The sequence below is a fragment of the Watersipora subatra genome, chromosome 3 (assembly GCF_963576615.1).
Source record: "Watersipora subatra chromosome 3, tzWatSuba1.1, whole genome shotgun sequence".
Classification (NCBI taxonomy): Eukaryota; Metazoa; Bryozoa; class Gymnolaemata; order Cheilostomatida; family Watersiporidae; genus Watersipora; species Watersipora subatra.
In genome coordinates this window covers 38,060,460-38,079,187 of record NC_088710.1, presented here as the reverse complement: position 1 = coordinate 38,079,187, position 18,728 = coordinate 38,060,460, and the positions used below count along the sequence as shown (strand labels likewise).

General features: G+C 36.8%; 1 protein-coding gene across 1 annotated transcript in view; it reads left to right on the top strand.

Annotated features, from left to right (window-relative positions):
• Window positions 1-449: 449 nt before the first annotated feature.
• The window catches only part of LOC137390580 (zinc finger protein ZFAT-like), a 37,631-nt gene continuing 19,352 nt past the window's right edge, over window positions 450-18,728 (top strand). The window contains exons 1-14 of the mRNA XM_068076909.1: window positions 450-678; window positions 1,054-1,227; window positions 1,499-1,728; window positions 1,986-2,114; window positions 2,658-2,843; window positions 4,313-4,493; window positions 7,773-8,021; window positions 8,237-8,415; window positions 10,112-10,240; window positions 11,741-11,880; window positions 13,596-13,684; window positions 14,354-14,558; window positions 17,895-17,998; window positions 18,193-18,269. Of these exons, the coding sequence (XP_067933010.1) occupies window positions 450-678; window positions 1,054-1,227; window positions 1,499-1,728; window positions 1,986-2,114; window positions 2,658-2,843; window positions 4,313-4,493; window positions 7,773-8,021; window positions 8,237-8,415; window positions 10,112-10,240; window positions 11,741-11,880; window positions 13,596-13,684; window positions 14,354-14,558; window positions 17,895-17,998; window positions 18,193-18,269 (2,301 nt within the window). The remainder of the gene's footprint in view (window positions 679-1,053; window positions 1,228-1,498; window positions 1,729-1,985; window positions 2,115-2,657; window positions 2,844-4,312; window positions 4,494-7,772; window positions 8,022-8,236; window positions 8,416-10,111; window positions 10,241-11,740; window positions 11,881-13,595; window positions 13,685-14,353; window positions 14,559-17,894; window positions 17,999-18,192; window positions 18,270-18,728) is intronic.

The following is an 18,728-nucleotide window of genomic DNA, read 5'->3' as shown; positions in this document are numbered from 1 at the left end:
TGTTGGGATCATCTCTAACAAGTTTTAAGCCCTGTAATGCTGAACAGCATAAACATTAAATAAAATATTTAGGTTATTTGCTAGCTGTAGAAAGATACCAACCTAGACAAGTTGTATACTACTTGAATGACACATTTGGGCTTATACCTAGAACTAAAAAATTTGTTGGCGTTATAACCTTTCTGAATCAATCTCAAATGTCTTGTTAACTCCGATCTCAATGCGCTTATTAACTTACTTTTTGCAGAACAAAAATACTACTTCATTTTGGTTGAATGTTGTCAAAGTAAAATATGATATTAAGGTCCAGGGACTATGCTCATAAAACTGACCATAATGAGTTATCTCACAACAACAAAAATTACATAGTTAGCTTCATCATAGTATTTAAATAATATAGTTCTAGTTTTTCAAGTTCTATAGTTGTATACTTGCAGTGAAACTTCAAAATGTCCTTACCGGCTGTCGCCCCTGATACATTCATCTGTGGTTCATGCTCTACCACATTTGACAACTTGGTAACATTCCTCGAACACAAGAAATCTTCCAGCTGTGGTGTAACATTACCATATGATGCTTCAATTGTTGAGGACAATGTGACATTGCTTGCTGAAGCTCCTTCGACTAGCGAGGCTGGTCCAGGTGATGTCACATTATTGTCAAGCTTGACTTCAGGAGGTACTGGCCATTTGTTCCACTTTGAGAATACAAATGTTATGATATTGTGGTTACCTTTTTCCTACCTATAATAAGCACACCCAGTCAACGTTGATGTGGAAAAACAAGGTAGTAAGCAGCTTCGTTTGAACCCAATATAGAATATTCGTCTTACCTGCTATATGCTGCATAAGATTCTTTCTAGATGCATCTTTTGCAGCATATAGTGGTACTTTTGTTAACTTTTCCATACTATTTAGGGCACATGTCCTGCACATGTGCCCTAAATAGTATACTACTAATGTTGGCAAGAAGAAGATACTTTTAGGTTAGATATTAGTAAATGAACTAGCTGATATGTCAAGCATTAAACTGGTTTCTTTGCTATTTCTGGAGGTCTGGAGCCGATAATGCTCAGCAATGAGATGAGACCTCTGCAAACTAACTCTACCCAGGGATTACCTCCAGTTTCAAGAATTGTAAAAAAGAGAGGGCGGCCAAAAAAAACATTAAAGGAGCCTTCAGAGGTTAGCGAAATTATAAAGCCACCAGAAAAAACTGCATCGATGGGTGAGATTTCAGGCTGAACAAACCAATGGTTTCATCTTAGTTTTTGAAAATGAGACTATACTAACTTATGAGTATATTTATAAGCTGTAAGGTTTTGCCATAAATTCTTTCTATTGTAGGGTTAGCAAAAGTTCTATGTTTAGTTTGCCATCCGTCTACTCGGTGGACAGTTTGAGTGTACATTGAGGATACAACATTTCAGTGTTGTACTAAACAAAACATTTATTTCATTGAGTCGGTATGTTCGCTAATAAATATTAATTATTCTCAGGTACAGACGGTCTGCTTTGTTGTGACGGGTGCAAGGTGAAGTTTAAAAAGGAGCGGCATTTCAAGTCTCACAAATGCAAGAGTGTAAACTCTCTCTACCTTAAACCAGAGGAGATTCCCGAGTTGGAAGGATTTGATAGTCGCACCCGGTTTCCTGTTGAGAATCCCCTCAGCCCTGTGCCTGCCAAGGCGGCCGATGACTCTTCTGTCTCTGATGATGATGATACAGAAGTATGTGCTAAAAGTGAACTCAATTCTACTGTTGCATCTGTGCTAATAATCTTTGCCCGTGAATGGAATGTGCTCGCTGGTTTGTTTTACTACAGCTTTCCTCCATTTATCTATTTTTATATTGATAATACTACATTTCTTGCGGTGCTTTGTCTTTTTATATTGATAATACTACATTTCTTGCGGTGCTTTGTCTCTCTTTGTCTTTTCAGTGTATTTTCATTTATTTCATGTTTTTAATGCTGCTTGTTTTTGAGGATTTCAACCCAAAGAGTGCCATTAGGCAGCTCGCTGAAGACGCAGCAGAAGAGGCTAGCGATGCGTTGCCTGCCGATAACATGAAGCCATACAGACGCCGCAACATCGTCGGCTCTAATGCTAAAAAGGTTTTCTTCTAACATTCATAGTTCTATTGCGTACAGGGATTCACTGTGTTTGTTTTCAAGGTATTAGTTTCAAGTATGACATTGTTGAATAAAAGAATGCTGAGGAAAACAATGCCTCCTGCAATGAAGAAAGAAGATTGGCTGGCGTTTTTATCTGATTGTTTTTTGATGATATAGGATTGACCAATAAAAAGTTTTTACATAGCAAATCACCGTCTAGCTTTCATTTTCATCTTGTCAGCTGTTTGTGTATTAGTATAAAAGAGAACTGAACATTGCTAGTGTGATAATTTTATTAATGTCTATTAGTAAGTATAGTTTTCATAAACAAATTTTAGCCTGCTAGAAAGCTTATGCTGCCAAAGGTTACTATGTAAACTGGTACTTGAAGCTGCAATATCCATTTGTGCGATTGCTAAATCTTTCAGATCAAATATTGTTTCGCCATCAGTACGATGCGTACGGCTGAGAAGCCAACATGCAAAGTCACTCCAATCCAAATTGGTGATTTACTGTTAATGCGCTTATTATGCTGTCTTGTAGAAACTAGCCTCATTGTCCAGCAAGCGCAAGCTTGCAAGCTATCCAATACCACAGAGTCTCGATGACATACCCGATATTCCTGTGTTCGCCACTGAAGAGGATAGGAAGAAGTTTGAGGCCAAGGAAATAACAATAGTAGACTTGAGTCAGACTTATGACATGTACAAGACACATTTCATTGAACAGGTTGGCGTCTGTATAGCATCACAACATTATTTACGTTCGCATTCCACTGTCAGCTCGATAGTGGTTTACTAGTCTTTAGCACTCCTGTGTTAATTCCACTATTAGCTCTCTTGACATCTGTTATACTTTAGTGGTTGTGAGTTAATTCCATTATTAGCTCTCTTGACATCTGTTATACTTTAGTGGTTGTTAGTTAATTCCACTATTAGCTCTCTTGACATCTGTTATACTTTAGTGGTTGTTAGTTAATTCCACTATTAGCTCTCTTGACATCTGTTATACTTTAGTGGTTGTGAGTTAATTCCACTATTAGCTCTTTTGACATCTGTTATACTTTAGTGGTTGTGAGTTAATTCCACTATTAGCTCTCTTGACATCTGTTATACTTTAGTGGTTGTGAGTTAATTCCACTATTAGCTCTCTTGACATCTGTTATACTTTAGTGGTTGTTAGTTAATTCCACTATTAGCTCTCTTGACATCTGTTATACTTTAGTGGTTGTGAGTTAATTCCACTATTAGCTCTCTTGACATCTGTTATACTTTAGTGGTTGTGAGTTAATTCCACTATTAGCTCTTTTGACATCTGTTATACTTTAGTGGTTGTGAGTTAATTCCACTATTAGCTCTCTTGACATCTGTTATACTTTAGTGGTTGTGAGTTAATTCCACTATTAGCTCTCTTGACATCTGTTATACTTTAGTGGTTGTTAGTTAATTCCACTATTAGCTCTCTTGACATCTGTTATACTTTAGTGGTTGTGAGTTAATTCCACTATTAGCTCTCTTGACATCTGTTATACTTTAGTGGTTGTGAGTTAATTCCACTATTAGCTCTTTTGACATCTGTTATACTTTAGTGGTTGTTAGTTAATTTGTGCAACTACTGTTCCTTTGTTTTACAACATGCTTTTTCTGCATGAATATGAGATACTTTCTTTGAGGTTTTTCAAAAAAATCACCGCCAATGTGGTACAAAATTAATATTCTTCAATTTTTTGCTAGAAATACATTCTAGATCAAGCTCTTCATTGCTTATTGTTTGTGTTGTTTTTATTAAAATTACATTCATACCGTGTGATCTCTCAACAACTGTAAAACATTCAGTACAAAAATATTTTTTGTTTACATACGGTAATTTATGTTCTAAATTATTATTCTATCAGCTGGTAATTCTTAAACCTTACACTTGATTTATTTTGCTGTGCAGTTGAGTCATTACGACAATTACCGGTATGTTGATGAAGAGAAATTTAATCACGGATCATGTTGTTCATGTATTGTATTACCTACCAGCCATATTTGTTAGTATCATTCCAAACTGTAACTCATAGAATAACAGGGAAAAAGTGTTTGAAGTCATGTTTTATTTATTTTTGTTCCTTTCGCAAGTTTTTCGTATATATGCAATGATGTTATATTGCGTTTGGCTTTGGATTTGGATCACAGCTATAAGTTACATTTTTCTAGATGATGAACTCAAATGCAATAACGAGTGTGCCAAGAGCAAATGGAGATATATCTCTGCATTCCTGTAATGTTTGCGAAAAGGTTTTCAAGACCCTCTCACACATCCGCCACCACTGTCTCACCCACATCGACTCTAAGCCTTTCAAGTGTCCTGAATGTGACTTTCGTGCCAACTCCAAGGGTAAGCTTGTCTTAAAGGTTGACTTGCAACAAAATTCACATTACAATTATTTGGTATCAAAAGATTCCCCATGTCTTACTCTGTTGTGTTGTAGCTGCCAAATATGTGGAAATGTGATTACAAGCTTTTAAAAGCTCAAAAACGAAAAGCCGCCGTAGATTGGAATATGTTTATTTCTCTGACGTAGTCATTACAGTTTGGTTATCGTCTTGTCACGTATGTTCTCATGTGAATTGAAAGGCCAATAAAAAGCTCAATATATAAACTTATTGAAGTACTCGTTTATGACAAACACTTTGGGTTTTACCGAAGACCCCGTACCAAATATAGATGCTCGCTACTTTACAGTTTTGTTTCGGCTTGAACTAATCGTCAAGTCGTAATCTGATCATGTGACCCAATACTTCGAAAATAATTTTTGCAGCACTTTTCGATTATCACAGGTGACCAGCAGGTTTGTCATGATTATCAGACAATGATATGTACTCCTTCGAGGTGAGGTTAAAAAATTAAATGAATTTTTACGGTAAGTTATAAGATATCAGTGCTAAAAATGACAGCATTACAATGACGATAAAACAGACGTGTAAGAACAATAGACATGGTTTTATTGAATGCGTGAAGTATATTTGTGAAAATATTTCGACGAATAAGGTTGCATGAAAGTGTAAACAGAAACCATCTACCACAACTACGTCACAATTGAGCCGTTTTGGAAAGAGAATCCAAACTACGGCGGTCTCAGGTGGCTGCGATTAACTGTTCATTTTTGAGCTTTCAAGAGCATGTAATCAGATTTCCACATATTTTGCACCTACATTACAACATAACAGAGTAAGACATGGTGAATCTTTTGATATCAAATAACTGTAATGTGAATTTTGTTGCAAGTCAACCTTTAAGTATCGCTTCTGTAATGCTAATTACTGGCTTGTTTCCTGTCAGCATTTCATCTAACAGATTTCTCGTTTCTAAGGAACATTAATGAGTGCAATTAAAGTTACATGTATTATAAATATTATAAAGAAGAATAGTTTCTTATTTTATGCTTGTTTTTAACCTAATTACACTGTGGTTAGTTAGTAACAGTTCGTATATTGTATAAACAATTGCAGGTACTGTAGATGTGAGGTATAGCTCCAGGCATTGTAGATGTGACTTATTGAAATCAAACTTTAACAAAGCAGTTTGCCATATTTATCGCAACACAGATATACACATGTACTTTATATATATACTCAATATTTTTCTCTCAAATATAACTAAATCATGTAGCTTTTAATCATAGTAAAGAATCTCTGCATCAGTATAGTTGCAGTAACCAAGGCCCTTCTGATGGTCTTTGAGCTTAACTCATAATCTTTTGTGGCAACATTCTTAGTTAGTGTGCTTCCTTTGTTATCAGACAGGATTTTAGGTCAGGTGTTGCTGCTGGAGTCTAAGTGTGACATATTTTAATCATATAAAGGTATTTAGGTCAGGTATTGCTACTCTAGTCTACTGTGACATATTTTAATTATATAAAGGTATTTAGGTCAGGTATTGCTACTCTAGTCCAAGTGTGACATATTTTAATTATATAAAGGCATTTAGGTCAGGTATTGCTACTTTAGTCTAAGTGTGACATATTTTAATTATATAAAGGTATTTAGGTCAGGTATTGCTACTCTAGTCTACTGTGACATATTTTAATTATATAAAGGCATTTAGGTCAGGTATTGCTACTCTACTGTGACATATTTTAATCATATAAAGGTATTTAGGTCAGGTATTGCTGCTGTAGTCTAAGTGTGACATATTTAATTATATAAAGGCATTTAGGTCAGGTATTGCTACTCTACTGTGACATATTTTAATTATATAAAGGTATTTAGGTCAGGTATTGCTGCTCTAGTCTAAGTGTGACATATTTAATTATATAAAGGCATTTAGGTCAGGTATTGCTGCTCTAGTCTAAGTGTGGCATATCTTAATTATATAAAGGTATTTAAGTCAGGTATTGCTGCTCTAGTCTAAGTATGACATATTTTAATTATATAAAGGCATCTAGGTCAGGTATTGCTGCTCTAGTCTAAGTGTGGCATATTTTAATCATATAAAGGTATTTAGGTCAGGTATTGCTGCTCTAGTCTAAGTGTGACATATCTTAATTATATAAAGGTATTTAGGTCAGGTATTGCTGCTCTAGTCTAAGTATGACATATTTTAATCATATAAAGGTATTTAGGTCAGGTATTGCTACTCTAGTCTACTGTGACATATTTTAATTATATAAAAGTATTTATGTCGGGTATTGCTGTTCTAGTCTAAGTGTGACATATCTTAATTATATAAAGGTATTTAGGTCAGGTATTGCTGCTCTAGTCTACTGTGACATATTTTAATTATATAAAAGTATTTATGTCAGGTATTGCTGCTCTAGTCTAAGTGTGACATATCTTAATTATATAAAGGTATTTAGGTCAGGTATTGCTGTTCTAGTCTAAGTGTGGCATATCTTAATTATATAAAGGTATTTAGGTCAGGTATTGCTGCTCTAGTCTAAGTATGACATATTTTAATTATATAAAGGCATCTAGGTCAGGTATTGCTGCTCTAGTCTAAGTGTGGCATATTTTAATCATATAAAGGTATTTAGGTCAGGTATTGCTGCTCTAGTCTAAGTGTGACATATCTTAATTATATAAAGGTATTTAGGTCAGGTATTGCTGCTCTAGTCTAAGTGTGACATATCTTAATTATATAAAGGTATTTAGGTCAGGTATTACTGCTCTAGTCTAAGTATGACATATTTTAATTATATAAAGGCATCTAGGTCAGGTATTGCTACTCTAGTCTAAATGTGACATATTTTAATCATATAAAGGCATTTAGGTCAGGTATTGCTGCTCTAGTCTAAGTGTGACATATTTGAATCATATAAAGGTATTTAGGTCAGGTGTTGCTGCTGGAGTCCAAGTGTGGCATAGTTTAATTATATAAAGGTATTTAGGTCAGGTATTGCTGCTCTAGTCTAAGTGTGACATATTTTAATCATATAAAGGTATTTAGGTCAGGTGTTGCTGCTGGAGTCCAAGTGTGGCATAGTTTAACTATATAAAGGTATCTAGGTCAGGTATTGTTACTCTAGTCTAAGTGTGACATATTTTAATTATATAAAGGCATTTAGGTCAGGTGTTGCTGCTGGAGTCTAAGTGTGACATATTTTAATTATATAAAGGTATTTAGGTCAGGTGTTGCTGCTGGAGTCTAAGTGTGACATATTTTAATTATATAAAGGCAACATCTACTCTCACATGAGGAAACACACCGGCCAGATGTACCGGTGTAGGACCTGCAAGTTCAAGTCAGTGAACAAGTCGCACTTGCTAGAGCATGAGGCCACTCACAGTGGCACTGTGCACAGTTGTGCACTATGTCACAAGCACTACAGCACCATCAAGTCACTTATCAACCATGTCAGGATCTATCATTCTAAGACGAAGGAGGGCAAGGCTTATCACCAGAAGTTTGTGCAAGTCAAAGAAGGTATTTTAACTTTCGATAATTCTCTCTAAACTTTAGTTTACCGGTTGATAATCTCTAGGTGTCATACTCTTTAATATTTTCCATCCACGTCTTGTGCCGTCATAAATTCATGGCTTCGATAATAAATGCTTTTGTACAGTAATGCTTTGGTATTATAACACTTTCCGTATATCAGTCAAACAGTCCAAAGAAGTTAACTTTTTATTGCGCTTCAGGTCCAGGATCGGCCATGTTGTTCGAGTGCCACATATGCGATAGAAGGTTCAAGAAGGAGAACGATCGTGACAGGCACTTGTACGTGCACAATGTGAGGGTCGAGTACCCTTATGTTTCCTGCCTTCTCTGCAAGTATGAGACTTCCAAGCAGTCTTCTCTTGACAGCCATTATCTGAAGGTACATGCAGACGAATCTAGACCACTTCTTGCAAAGTTGTTGCGTTTACCGTGTTAATCGTCGATGCAATTGATTTCTTAGGAACGGCTTTTAATTTTGTCCTCTGTTGACTGTATCTATAGAATTGGGTGTTTACAAGAAGGTCAAGTAAGTTGCTGTTGATTAAGGTTTAATTGTTTTATTGATGTTTTCTCTTGTACAATAGATTATCTGGTACAGTGCGGTAACTATCAGAAGTGGCCATGTACTTCCACTGGACATCGAGTGGAGTTATCTCTGTCATATGTTGGGGTCGTAGCAAATTAACACAGCTTTTCGTTACTGGCTGCCTTGTCACAATAGCTGAAGTTACTCGCTGCCTTGTCACAATAGCTGAAGTTACTCGCTGCCTCGTCACAATAGCTGAAGTTACTCGCTGCCTTGTCACAATAGCTGAAGTTACTCGCTGTCTTGTCACAATAGCCGAAGTTTGGTCTCAGATAGCTTTTACCCTCACCAGACGCATTGCTGCTCATTAAATATACACGTTTTGGAAACACCGTTGTAATAGGTTTGATTAAACGTTAAGTCACTCCTCAAAATATTGCTGTATTAACAGTGCTGTATCAATATTGCTGGTTTAACAAGTAGCATTACAAATTGGAGTTTGAATGACATTTTTTTGTAATTTTCACCAAATACCAGGATTTATCAACATTTTCAAACTGTTAACAAGGGCTGAAAGATTTTAGGAATTGTCTGTTAAATTTCTTCATTTATGAAAGCAGAGCATGTACTAGTAAGTTTTTATACTGCCCACCTTTGAGATCAGCTAATTCTTATGGACAATTTTTTAAATATTATATTTATGTGATGCAGAGATTTGTGATGGCGCTTTCCAAAGATGATATACATAAGCCAATTATTGCAATTCTACAACTACTGCTCGAATATTAATGTGAGACTGCATAGGCAGGATTGGATGGACTGCATAGGAGATTGTATGGTTAGAGAGATTGTATACGGTAGTTAGAGAGATTGTATGGTTAGAGAGATTGTATGGTTAGAGAGACTGTATGGTTAGAAAGATTGTATGGTTAGAGAGACTGTATGGTTAGAGAGATTGTATGGTTAGAGAGATTGTATGGTTAGAGAGATTGTATGGTTAGAGAGATTGTATAGTTAGAGAGATTGTATGGTTAGAGAGATTGTACGGTTAGAGAGACTGTATGGTTAGAGAGATTGTATGGTTAGAGAGAGTGTATGGTTAGAGAGATTGTATGGTTAGAGAGATTGTATGGTTAGAGAGATTGTATGGTTAAAGAGATTGTATGGTTAGAGAGACTGTATGGTTAGAGAGATTGTATGGTTAGATAGATTGTACGGTTAGAGAGACTGTATGGTTAGATAGATTGTATGGTTAGAAAGACTGTATGGTTAGAGAGACTGTATGGTTAGAGAGACTGTATGGTTAGAGAGATTGTATGGTTAGAGAGATTGTATGGTTAGAGAGACTGTATGGTTAGAGAGATTGTATGGTTAGAGAGATTGTATGGTTAGAGAGATTTTATGGTTAGTGAGTTTGTATGGTTAGATAGAAACTGCTTGCTCCTTGTGTTCGTTTTTAGTTTGTTCGCTCTTATTCAAATCATATAAGTTGCTACCGATGTGAAAGGAAATTTTCTGTTGCATTTAGCTGTGGTGATCTTTCTTGCAGCACAGATATGCCTATAGTTGTACCATGTGTGACAGCATGTATCCATCTGTACAGTCTCTACTAACTCATATCAACTCCAGCCATTCCGATGGTACGAGTCACCATGTCATATCAGAAGAATGCATAGCTGTGAGTCATGCAGTTTGCCCTTTTGGAGATATTAAGTTTTTGTATAGTTTTTATGACTGGTGTACAGCTTCACTTAGGTTGGCTATTGTATAGTTTTTACGGCTGTTTTTATGTTGGCTAACCAACATGTTGAGATTTGCTACGTCAAGAGTACAAGCAATTTAGTAAATTATCTTTCCTGTATTTACCTGAAGGGCTATATGTGGCTGTAGCTGTAGGTGTCTCTGTATTTACCTGAGAAGTTATGTGACTGTAGGTATCTCTGTATTCACCTGAGGGGTTATATGTGACTGTAGCTGTAGGTGTCTCTGTATTTACCTGAGAAGTTATGTGACTGTAGGTATCTCTGTATTCACCTGAGGGGTTATATGTGACTGTAAGTATCGCTGTATTTACCTGAGGGGTTATTTGTGACTGTAGGCATATCTGTATTTACCTGAAGGGTTATATGTGACTGTAGGCATCTCTGTATTAACCTGAAGGGTTATACGTGACTGTAGGCATCTCTGTATTTACCTGAAAGGTTATATGTGACCGTAGGCATATCTGTATTTACCTGAAGGGTTATCTGTGACTGTAGGTATCTTTATATTTACCTGAAGGGTTATATGTGACTGTAGGTATCTCTGTATTTACCTGAAGGGTTATATGTGACTGTAGGCATCTCTGTATTAACCTGAAGGGTTATACGTGACTGTAGGCATCTCTGTATTTACCTGAAAGGTTATATGTGACCGTAGGCATATCTGTATTTACCTGAAGGGTTATCTGTGACTGTAGGTATCTTTATATTTACCTGAAGGGTTATATGTGACTGTAGGTATCTCTGTATTTACCTGAAGGGTTATATGTGACGGTAGGCATCTCTGTATTTACCTTAGGGGTTATATGTGACTGTAGGCATATCTGTATTTACCTGAAGGGTTATATGTGACCGTAGGCATATCTGTATTTACCTGAAGGGTTATCTGTGACTGTAGGTATCTTTATATTTACCTGAAGGGTTATATGTGACTGTAGGTATCTCTGTATTTACCTGAAGGATTATATGTGACGGTAGGCATCTCTGTATTTACCTTAGGGATTATATGTGACTGTAGGCATCTCTGTATTTACCTGAAGGGTTATATGTGACTGTAGGCATCTCTGTATTTACCTTAGGGATTATATGTGACTGTAGGCATCTCTGTATTTACCTGAAGGGTTATATGTGACTGTAGGCATCTCTGTATTTACCTGAGGGGTTATATGTGACTGTTGGCCTCTCTGTATTTACCTGAGGGGTTATATGTGAATGTAGGCATATCCCTATTTACCCGAGGGGTTATATGTGACTGTAGGTATCTCTGTATTTACCTGAGGGGTTATATGTGACTATAGGCATCTCTGTATTTACCTGAGGGGTTATATGTGACTGTAGGCATATCTGTATTTACCTGAGGGGTTATATGTGACTGTAGGCATCTCTGTATTTACCTGAGGGGTTATATGTGACTGTAGGCATCTCTGTATTTACCTGAGGTTAAGAGGACTGTTATAGAGAACTTAGCTACACCCTCACAACCATCTAATGAAAACACTAGCATCCTCAGCAAGCTTGGATTTCAACCAATGACTAAAAAGCTCTTTGATGACATCAGGTATACTGTCATATGTGTTGCATGTTTTTATGTTTGCTGTCTGTTTTTTGTAGGCCCGCAGAGGTCATTGATTCACAATTGCTAGATTCTTAGATAGGCAATCGAGGGATTTGAGCAATAAGCTCGTATGGCGAGGTATGACTGTTCCCACCCGAAAAACCTGAAAACATATTTTAAATGTTTTAATTCACCACCTACACTAGCCTGTCTTGACAAGCTGTTGTTTTTGCGTAGTTGTCCCCCGTCGAGCGGCGAGCAACAACAGCTTGTCACAAGACGTACTGCACCTGATGCATCAGCTGCACTTATAAGGAGTTGTTCTCCTCCGTCTACGCGGCTCGGCTGCGATGTTATTCTGGTCGCTCCATGGGTAATCATAACAGATTTCATGCAAAAATTTATGTAGAAAAGTTAAGATTATAACGTTTAACCAGCAACCCGTCTCTGCAGTAAACTTTGGTAGAATTTAAGAACTTAGGCAACAACAGCGACTAAACATGTCGATATTTGCGCGCTCAGTCAGTTTTATTTCTATTTTTCTATCAGTCAGTTTTATTTGTTCTTATGGATTTTATTTTGAGTTTATTTTATTCTTAAGTTCTACTAAAGTTTATCACAGAAACTGGTCTTTGGTTAAACGTTGTAATCTTGTTTATTTTTCTACATAAATTTTTGCGTGAAATCGGTTATGATTACCAATGGAGCGACCGACATAACATCGCGGCCAAGCCGCGTAGACGGAAGAGAACAACTCCCTATAAGGGCAGCTGATGCATCAGGTGCAGTACGTCTTGTGACAAGCTGTTGTTGCTCGCCTCTCGACGGGGGGACAACTACGCAAAAACAACAGCTTGGCAAGACAGGCTACACCTACACTCATAAAGTGACAGATGACTATCTATACGTTATGATCTGCAATAAAATGTAACACAATTACGTACAGTACTGTAATAGTGTTCTTACCTTCGAGACAGATGGTAGTGGCTAACAGCGGTGCGATAGAGACTAGACGGAAGCACGCTCAGAATGCTACATTTTTTGATGCTATGTAACATAACATGAACTTTAAATTCAACTTAGATAAATTTAGCTTACTAAACACACTTAAAATCAGTTTTATTCTCACTAAACTTAATTCTAATTGCGCCTCCATATTTTTATTATTTTTTTCAAGCTTGGCTCTTCTTGCCTCACATTCACCTTGACTTTTAGCTGACTTCTTTAAAAAAAATTTTTGATGCCATTCTCATAAGCAGTCTCTCACATACTCAGCCACCTAGCGATCGCATCGAGAGCTATCTTGTATCTCAAATTTCTCGTTATGTGTTGGTACACTCATATGTCGAGATATCACTGTACATGCCTGCCATGTGTTGGTACACTCATATGTCGAGATATTACTGTACATGCCTGTCATGTGTTGGTACACTCATATGTCGAGATATCACTGTACATGCCTGCCATGTGTTGGTACACTCATATGTCGAGATATCACTGTACTTGCCTGCCATGTGTTGGTACACTCATATGTCGAGATATCACTGTACATGCCTGCCATGTGTTGGTACACTCATATGTCGAGATATCACTGTACTTGCCTGCCATGTGTTGGTACACTCATGTGTCGAGATATCACTGTACTTGCCTGGACGAATTTTCCGTATACTTTTCTATAGTACCTGATTTAAGTGATATGCATCATCGATATGTTATAGAAAGACACACGGTGAGCAAGAATGTGCAGAATGTGGGCTGCTCTTCAAATCTGAGGAGTTACTCAAAGGGCACACTGTTCATCACGAAGGTTAGTTCGTTCTCACAGTTAAATTTAGTGCAACATCGTATCTCAGTTTATTCACATTTCTGCACTAGCAGGGCCTGTCATGAACCTAGTATCTTTGATACTCTAAATATTTCCATGTATTAGATGATATTCTGTATGTATGCTGCCTATTCTCTCACGTTATAGTCGGTAGAAGATTATAAATGTGGGAAAATTGGGTAGTTGCTATGACCAATCAAAGTGCATGATCAGTTGATAATGCATGTTGAGTGGTCAAATCTGCTCATCTTGTAGCAACTGTGTGACCTGTATGAGGTCTCAAAAATTTACCAAGTTACCTTCTCTGTTTGTTGTTTAGCGTGTATGTGCGCAGAAGATTTGATTAGTTGTAACTCTACTAGCATGATGTATTTTTCTCTGAATCTTTTCTCCTGATTGCAGTAGTATAGACTATATATACTGTATCTACAGACCATATATACTGTATCTACAGACTATATATACTGTATCTACAGACTATGTATACTGTATCTACAGACTATATATACTGTTTCTACAGACTATATATACTGTATCTACAGACTATATATATTGTATCTACAGACTATATATGCAGACCATATATTTTGTGTCTACAGACTGGAGGCTAGTTAAATTTAATAGACTGACAGGTCTCACGATTTATTGTAGAAGAGAATCCATTCTCGTGCATCTATTGTGATCACAGAGCTTCTTCCAAGAACAGCTTGAAACTTCATATAAACTCTCGACATGAGGACAAGCTCTTCAAGTGTACTCAGTGTGACTTTGTCTCTAAAAACAGAATGGCCTTGATAGATCACAAGAACAGGCACGAGACCTTCAAATGTCCACTGTGTGAGCAGTATCTTGCAGGGTTCGTGCTTTTTAATTTTTCCTTCTTTTATATTAGTGCTTATACGGTTTTCATTTTCATATAATCTGTCATACGCAAAGCAGTTGCCCTTTTTTTCCTTTTCATCTATGAGTTGACAATGATAACATCAAGGAGAAAGTCTCGTACAACTAGGTAATTTACCTGAAGGCTCCTTCTCTTGTTCGCTTGAATTATTGTTATCATCTATCTCATGAATTCCCAGTCACTCCAGTAAACTATGCTGCCATTGATCATCCAAAGAGCAATGCTTTCTACTCGGCAACAAATGCACCATTGTATTGAAAGACGCTCCGTTAAGTGTGGATAAGTTTATGAGATGTCTATTCAGTCACACGGCTAAAATTAGCTAATTCCTATAATTTTGTCAGTTAAAACATAATGAAACATGAAGTCTTGTGTACACTAGTAAAGACAACTAGCTATTAATGCTGGTCTATGAATATTCAAACTAGTAGAGATTTCCAGTATGCTACTTTCAAAGTTTGTTAGAGCATTGCAGATTGGTAAGTGTAATGGTGCGTTTACACTGGTCAACACCGACTCCGATTAGGTGCCAATACCCCGACTCAGACAGGTACCTCAGACATTTCACATGTGGACGCCGACACCGACTCCCCCTTTACATTGCAACGATCAAACGATTTTTGTCGGTACCAACAGCCAATCACAGGGTTTCGCCGTTTTGACCTTCACCCGGCCACGCGAAGACGAGTACACATAAAAATCAACGCGCTTGATGTGGAAAATTATATACTAGTACTACACTACTACTACTGCTCCTACTACTATTGCTAGAAACAACTACTGAATGCCAAGCAATGCATGAATGACAAGGCAATGAAAATCCGAGCAAAGAACTGTACGTACAGTTTTTTCGTCCGAGTAATTACAATAAATAAAATGAATAATGAAGAAGATTGAATGGTGAATGTATATTAGTGGTAGTAGTAGTGTGGTGGACGCCGGGCCAACACTTTACACTTCTTGTAATTATATGTTTGTATATATTTTATATGTCTGTAAATATTTTATTATATGGGTTGTCCTTTTTATTCCCTTTTTATTGTTAGCCTTGTTACTCGTTATGCTATCAATTGTCGTCGTTTATGTTGCCATATCAACGCACTAGCGGGCCTAATTATTGGCCATTCAAACATTGTTAGCCGGTGTTCTCACTCGGTCCCGTTAGCCGAAACGGGCAATTTTATTGTATATAAGGGAGCAACGCTCACTTAGTAGACAGAGCAAATGGCCGTACGCTCCTCGGCTAGTAAATTTCCTTCGCTAATAAAACATTGAATGAAATCACACGCAATTTATTTCTGTATGACATAATCTAGATCGTACCAAGTAAAGGCCGGCAAATTCCTTTACAGTAGTACTAGTAGTAGAACTAGTAGTAGTCGTACAACTGGCTATTCACTTTTAATTAATTTAAATTAAAGAACTAACTTGATTTTTTGGTACTCTCGCGTTCACATCGTTGCTAGCCATGCTGGTTCACTATTAAAAAGAGAACGAGGGAAAGTTTAATGACAGTCTTCTAGCCTCTCATTAAACCTAGCCCTTTCGTTTCATAAACTTAGCACTGTCATTAAAGCCTAGGCTCATTTAACCAGAGGCTCCTAGCTTCTGATTGGCTGATGAGCGTCCAATTTGTCGGGGCAACCGGGCACTGCTGGGTAGCTCCGACACCGACTTTCAGATCGGTGCCGACACCGATTTTTCTGTTCACACCTACCGACACCGACTCATCAAATTTGTCTGTGCACGACAAAATCGGTGACAAAATCGGCCAGTTTAAATGCACCATTAGAGGCTACTGAAGATTCATAATAAAAACGCAAAAGCATGTATGAAAACTAAGTGAATTTAGACTTGACCTAGTCTAAGTTAGGGTAAGTTCCTAAGTTAGGGTAAGTTTCTAAGTAAGGGTAAGTTCCTAAGTAAGGGTACGTTTCTAAGTAAGGGTAAGTTCCTGAGTTAGGGTAAGTTCCTAAGTAAGGGTAAGTTCCTAAGTTAGGGTAAGTTCCTAAATAAGGGTAAGTTCCTAAGTTAGTGTAAGTTCCTAAGGGTAAGTTCCTAAGTAAGGGTAAGTTCCTAAGTAAGGGTAAGTTCCTAAGTTAGGGTAAGTTCCTAAGTTTGGGTAAGTTTCTAAGTAAGGGTAAGTTCCTAAGTAAGGGTAAGTTTCTAAGTAAGGGTAAGTTCCTGAGTTAGGGTAAGTTCCTAAGTAAGGGTAAGTTCCTAAGTAAGGGTAAGTTCCTAAGTAAGGGTAAGTTCCTAAGTTAGGGTAAGTTTCTAAGTAAGGGTAAGTTCCTAAGTAAGGGTAAGTTCCTGAGTTAGGGTAAGTTCCTAAGTTAGGGTAAGTTCCTAAGTTAGTGTAAGTTCCTAAGTTAGTGTAAGTTCCTAAGTAAGGGTAAGTTTCTAAGTAAGGGTAAGTTTTGAAGTAAGGGTAAGTTTCTAAGTAAGGGTAAGTTTCTAAGTAAGGGTAAGTTCCTACGTAAGGGGAAGTTGCTTGACGCTTTCTCATCACCACCTCCACCTCTAAAACCTACGCATTGCCATTTTTACATTTTCATATTTTTCATATATTTTATGGTGATTATACAACAAAGACAAAGGATTATCTCAAGTATTTTTTTGTATTACAGTGGGAAATTGTAAATGACAGTTACGGCTCTTCACTCGTAAGCCTTTATAAGTGACAAATAAGAAATAATTTATATATTTGATTCATTGTGGTCCTCGTTGGACAGATTGCATTGTAACTCCTTTCTGAAAGCAACTTCATTTGAGATTCGTTTGAGGTTCGTCACAAGGTGACTTGAATCGATGTTCAATTGTCAGAAATAATCAATTGCAGTATGGATGTCAAAGCCTTTTATTTTTGTGTTGCAATAGCTATCGCTTTAAATGTGCCAATTTTTACACAATCACAATATTTTTACATGCAATTAATGAGATAACTAAAATGTTTGACAATATGGGGCTGAGATGCATGACATTCAGATTATTAGACTGAGGCTCGAACCAACTGAACTTATCGGCCACTTTCCAAAGCTTCAGAATAATTCTGCCAATACTGTTAATAATATAATATAATAATATATTGAGTATAACGCTGAATGTTGTTAATATTCTAATATATATTTTGTATTAGGAAGGAAGGTTGTATTCATGTCAAAGAAAAAGAAACCAAATACTTATTCTTTCATTAATGTTTCTCCTTACCTTGATTTAGTCCATTATTCGCCTTCCTTTGTTTTGACCTAATTTTTCTAACATTTGTTGAATGGGAAGTTGGTTTGTTAACAGGAGACGTGGCCTCAGGAACCACCTACTGAGCAAGCATCCCGAGGTAGATGCTGAATCTGCACGAAAGATGAGCGGTTATGGTCGAAGAACAGACGCTATGAAATGTACGTAACGGTTTTTCGAACTTTTGTTTCATTTCAAGGAGACTTGTATTCAATTAAAATTTTGAACTTCAGACAACAATAAGGCTTTGTAATGATCTTTATTGATAGCAGAGCAGTTAGGTTTTGCTAACGAATTGCTTTTCATGCTAAAAGTTAGCCATGTTGCAGGTGAATTGATTTGTTGTGTTATATAGCTGGCAAAGCTTTCAAATGTCCATACTGTGACAAGACGTTTACCAACAACAATGTGGAACTGCAAAAGCATATTTGGGTGAGTTGAAGGTGTCAGCATCACGCTTCTTCACAATCTGTAAATCAGGGATGTTTGCTGGTAAATTTGGTTATTAAATCGGGGAGTTTTATGCTCCTTTATATTGTCTTATAGAATTCTTTGGTGTGGTTGCAACAGAAAGTTTTGTCTACAATTAATTTAAAAAAAAGATAATTGTGAAATTATTTTCTATTTTCAACAGAGAGTGATTCAACTTGATGCCCATATTTATTTTCTTACAAGTAGTTTCAATAATTTTTTTATTAAAATGCTTCTCAGGATCTATATAGGTAAGCATACTTTAAAAATACTGTTTGCATCATCTAATCTTACAGTCTTTAAGTTTTTATACACTCATTCTCTAGTCTTTTTAACTTATTCTGTACAGCCAATGTGTATCCAAAAGCAGCTAGCAAAAGACCACACCAATCTTGTCATTAACAATAACAATAATACAGC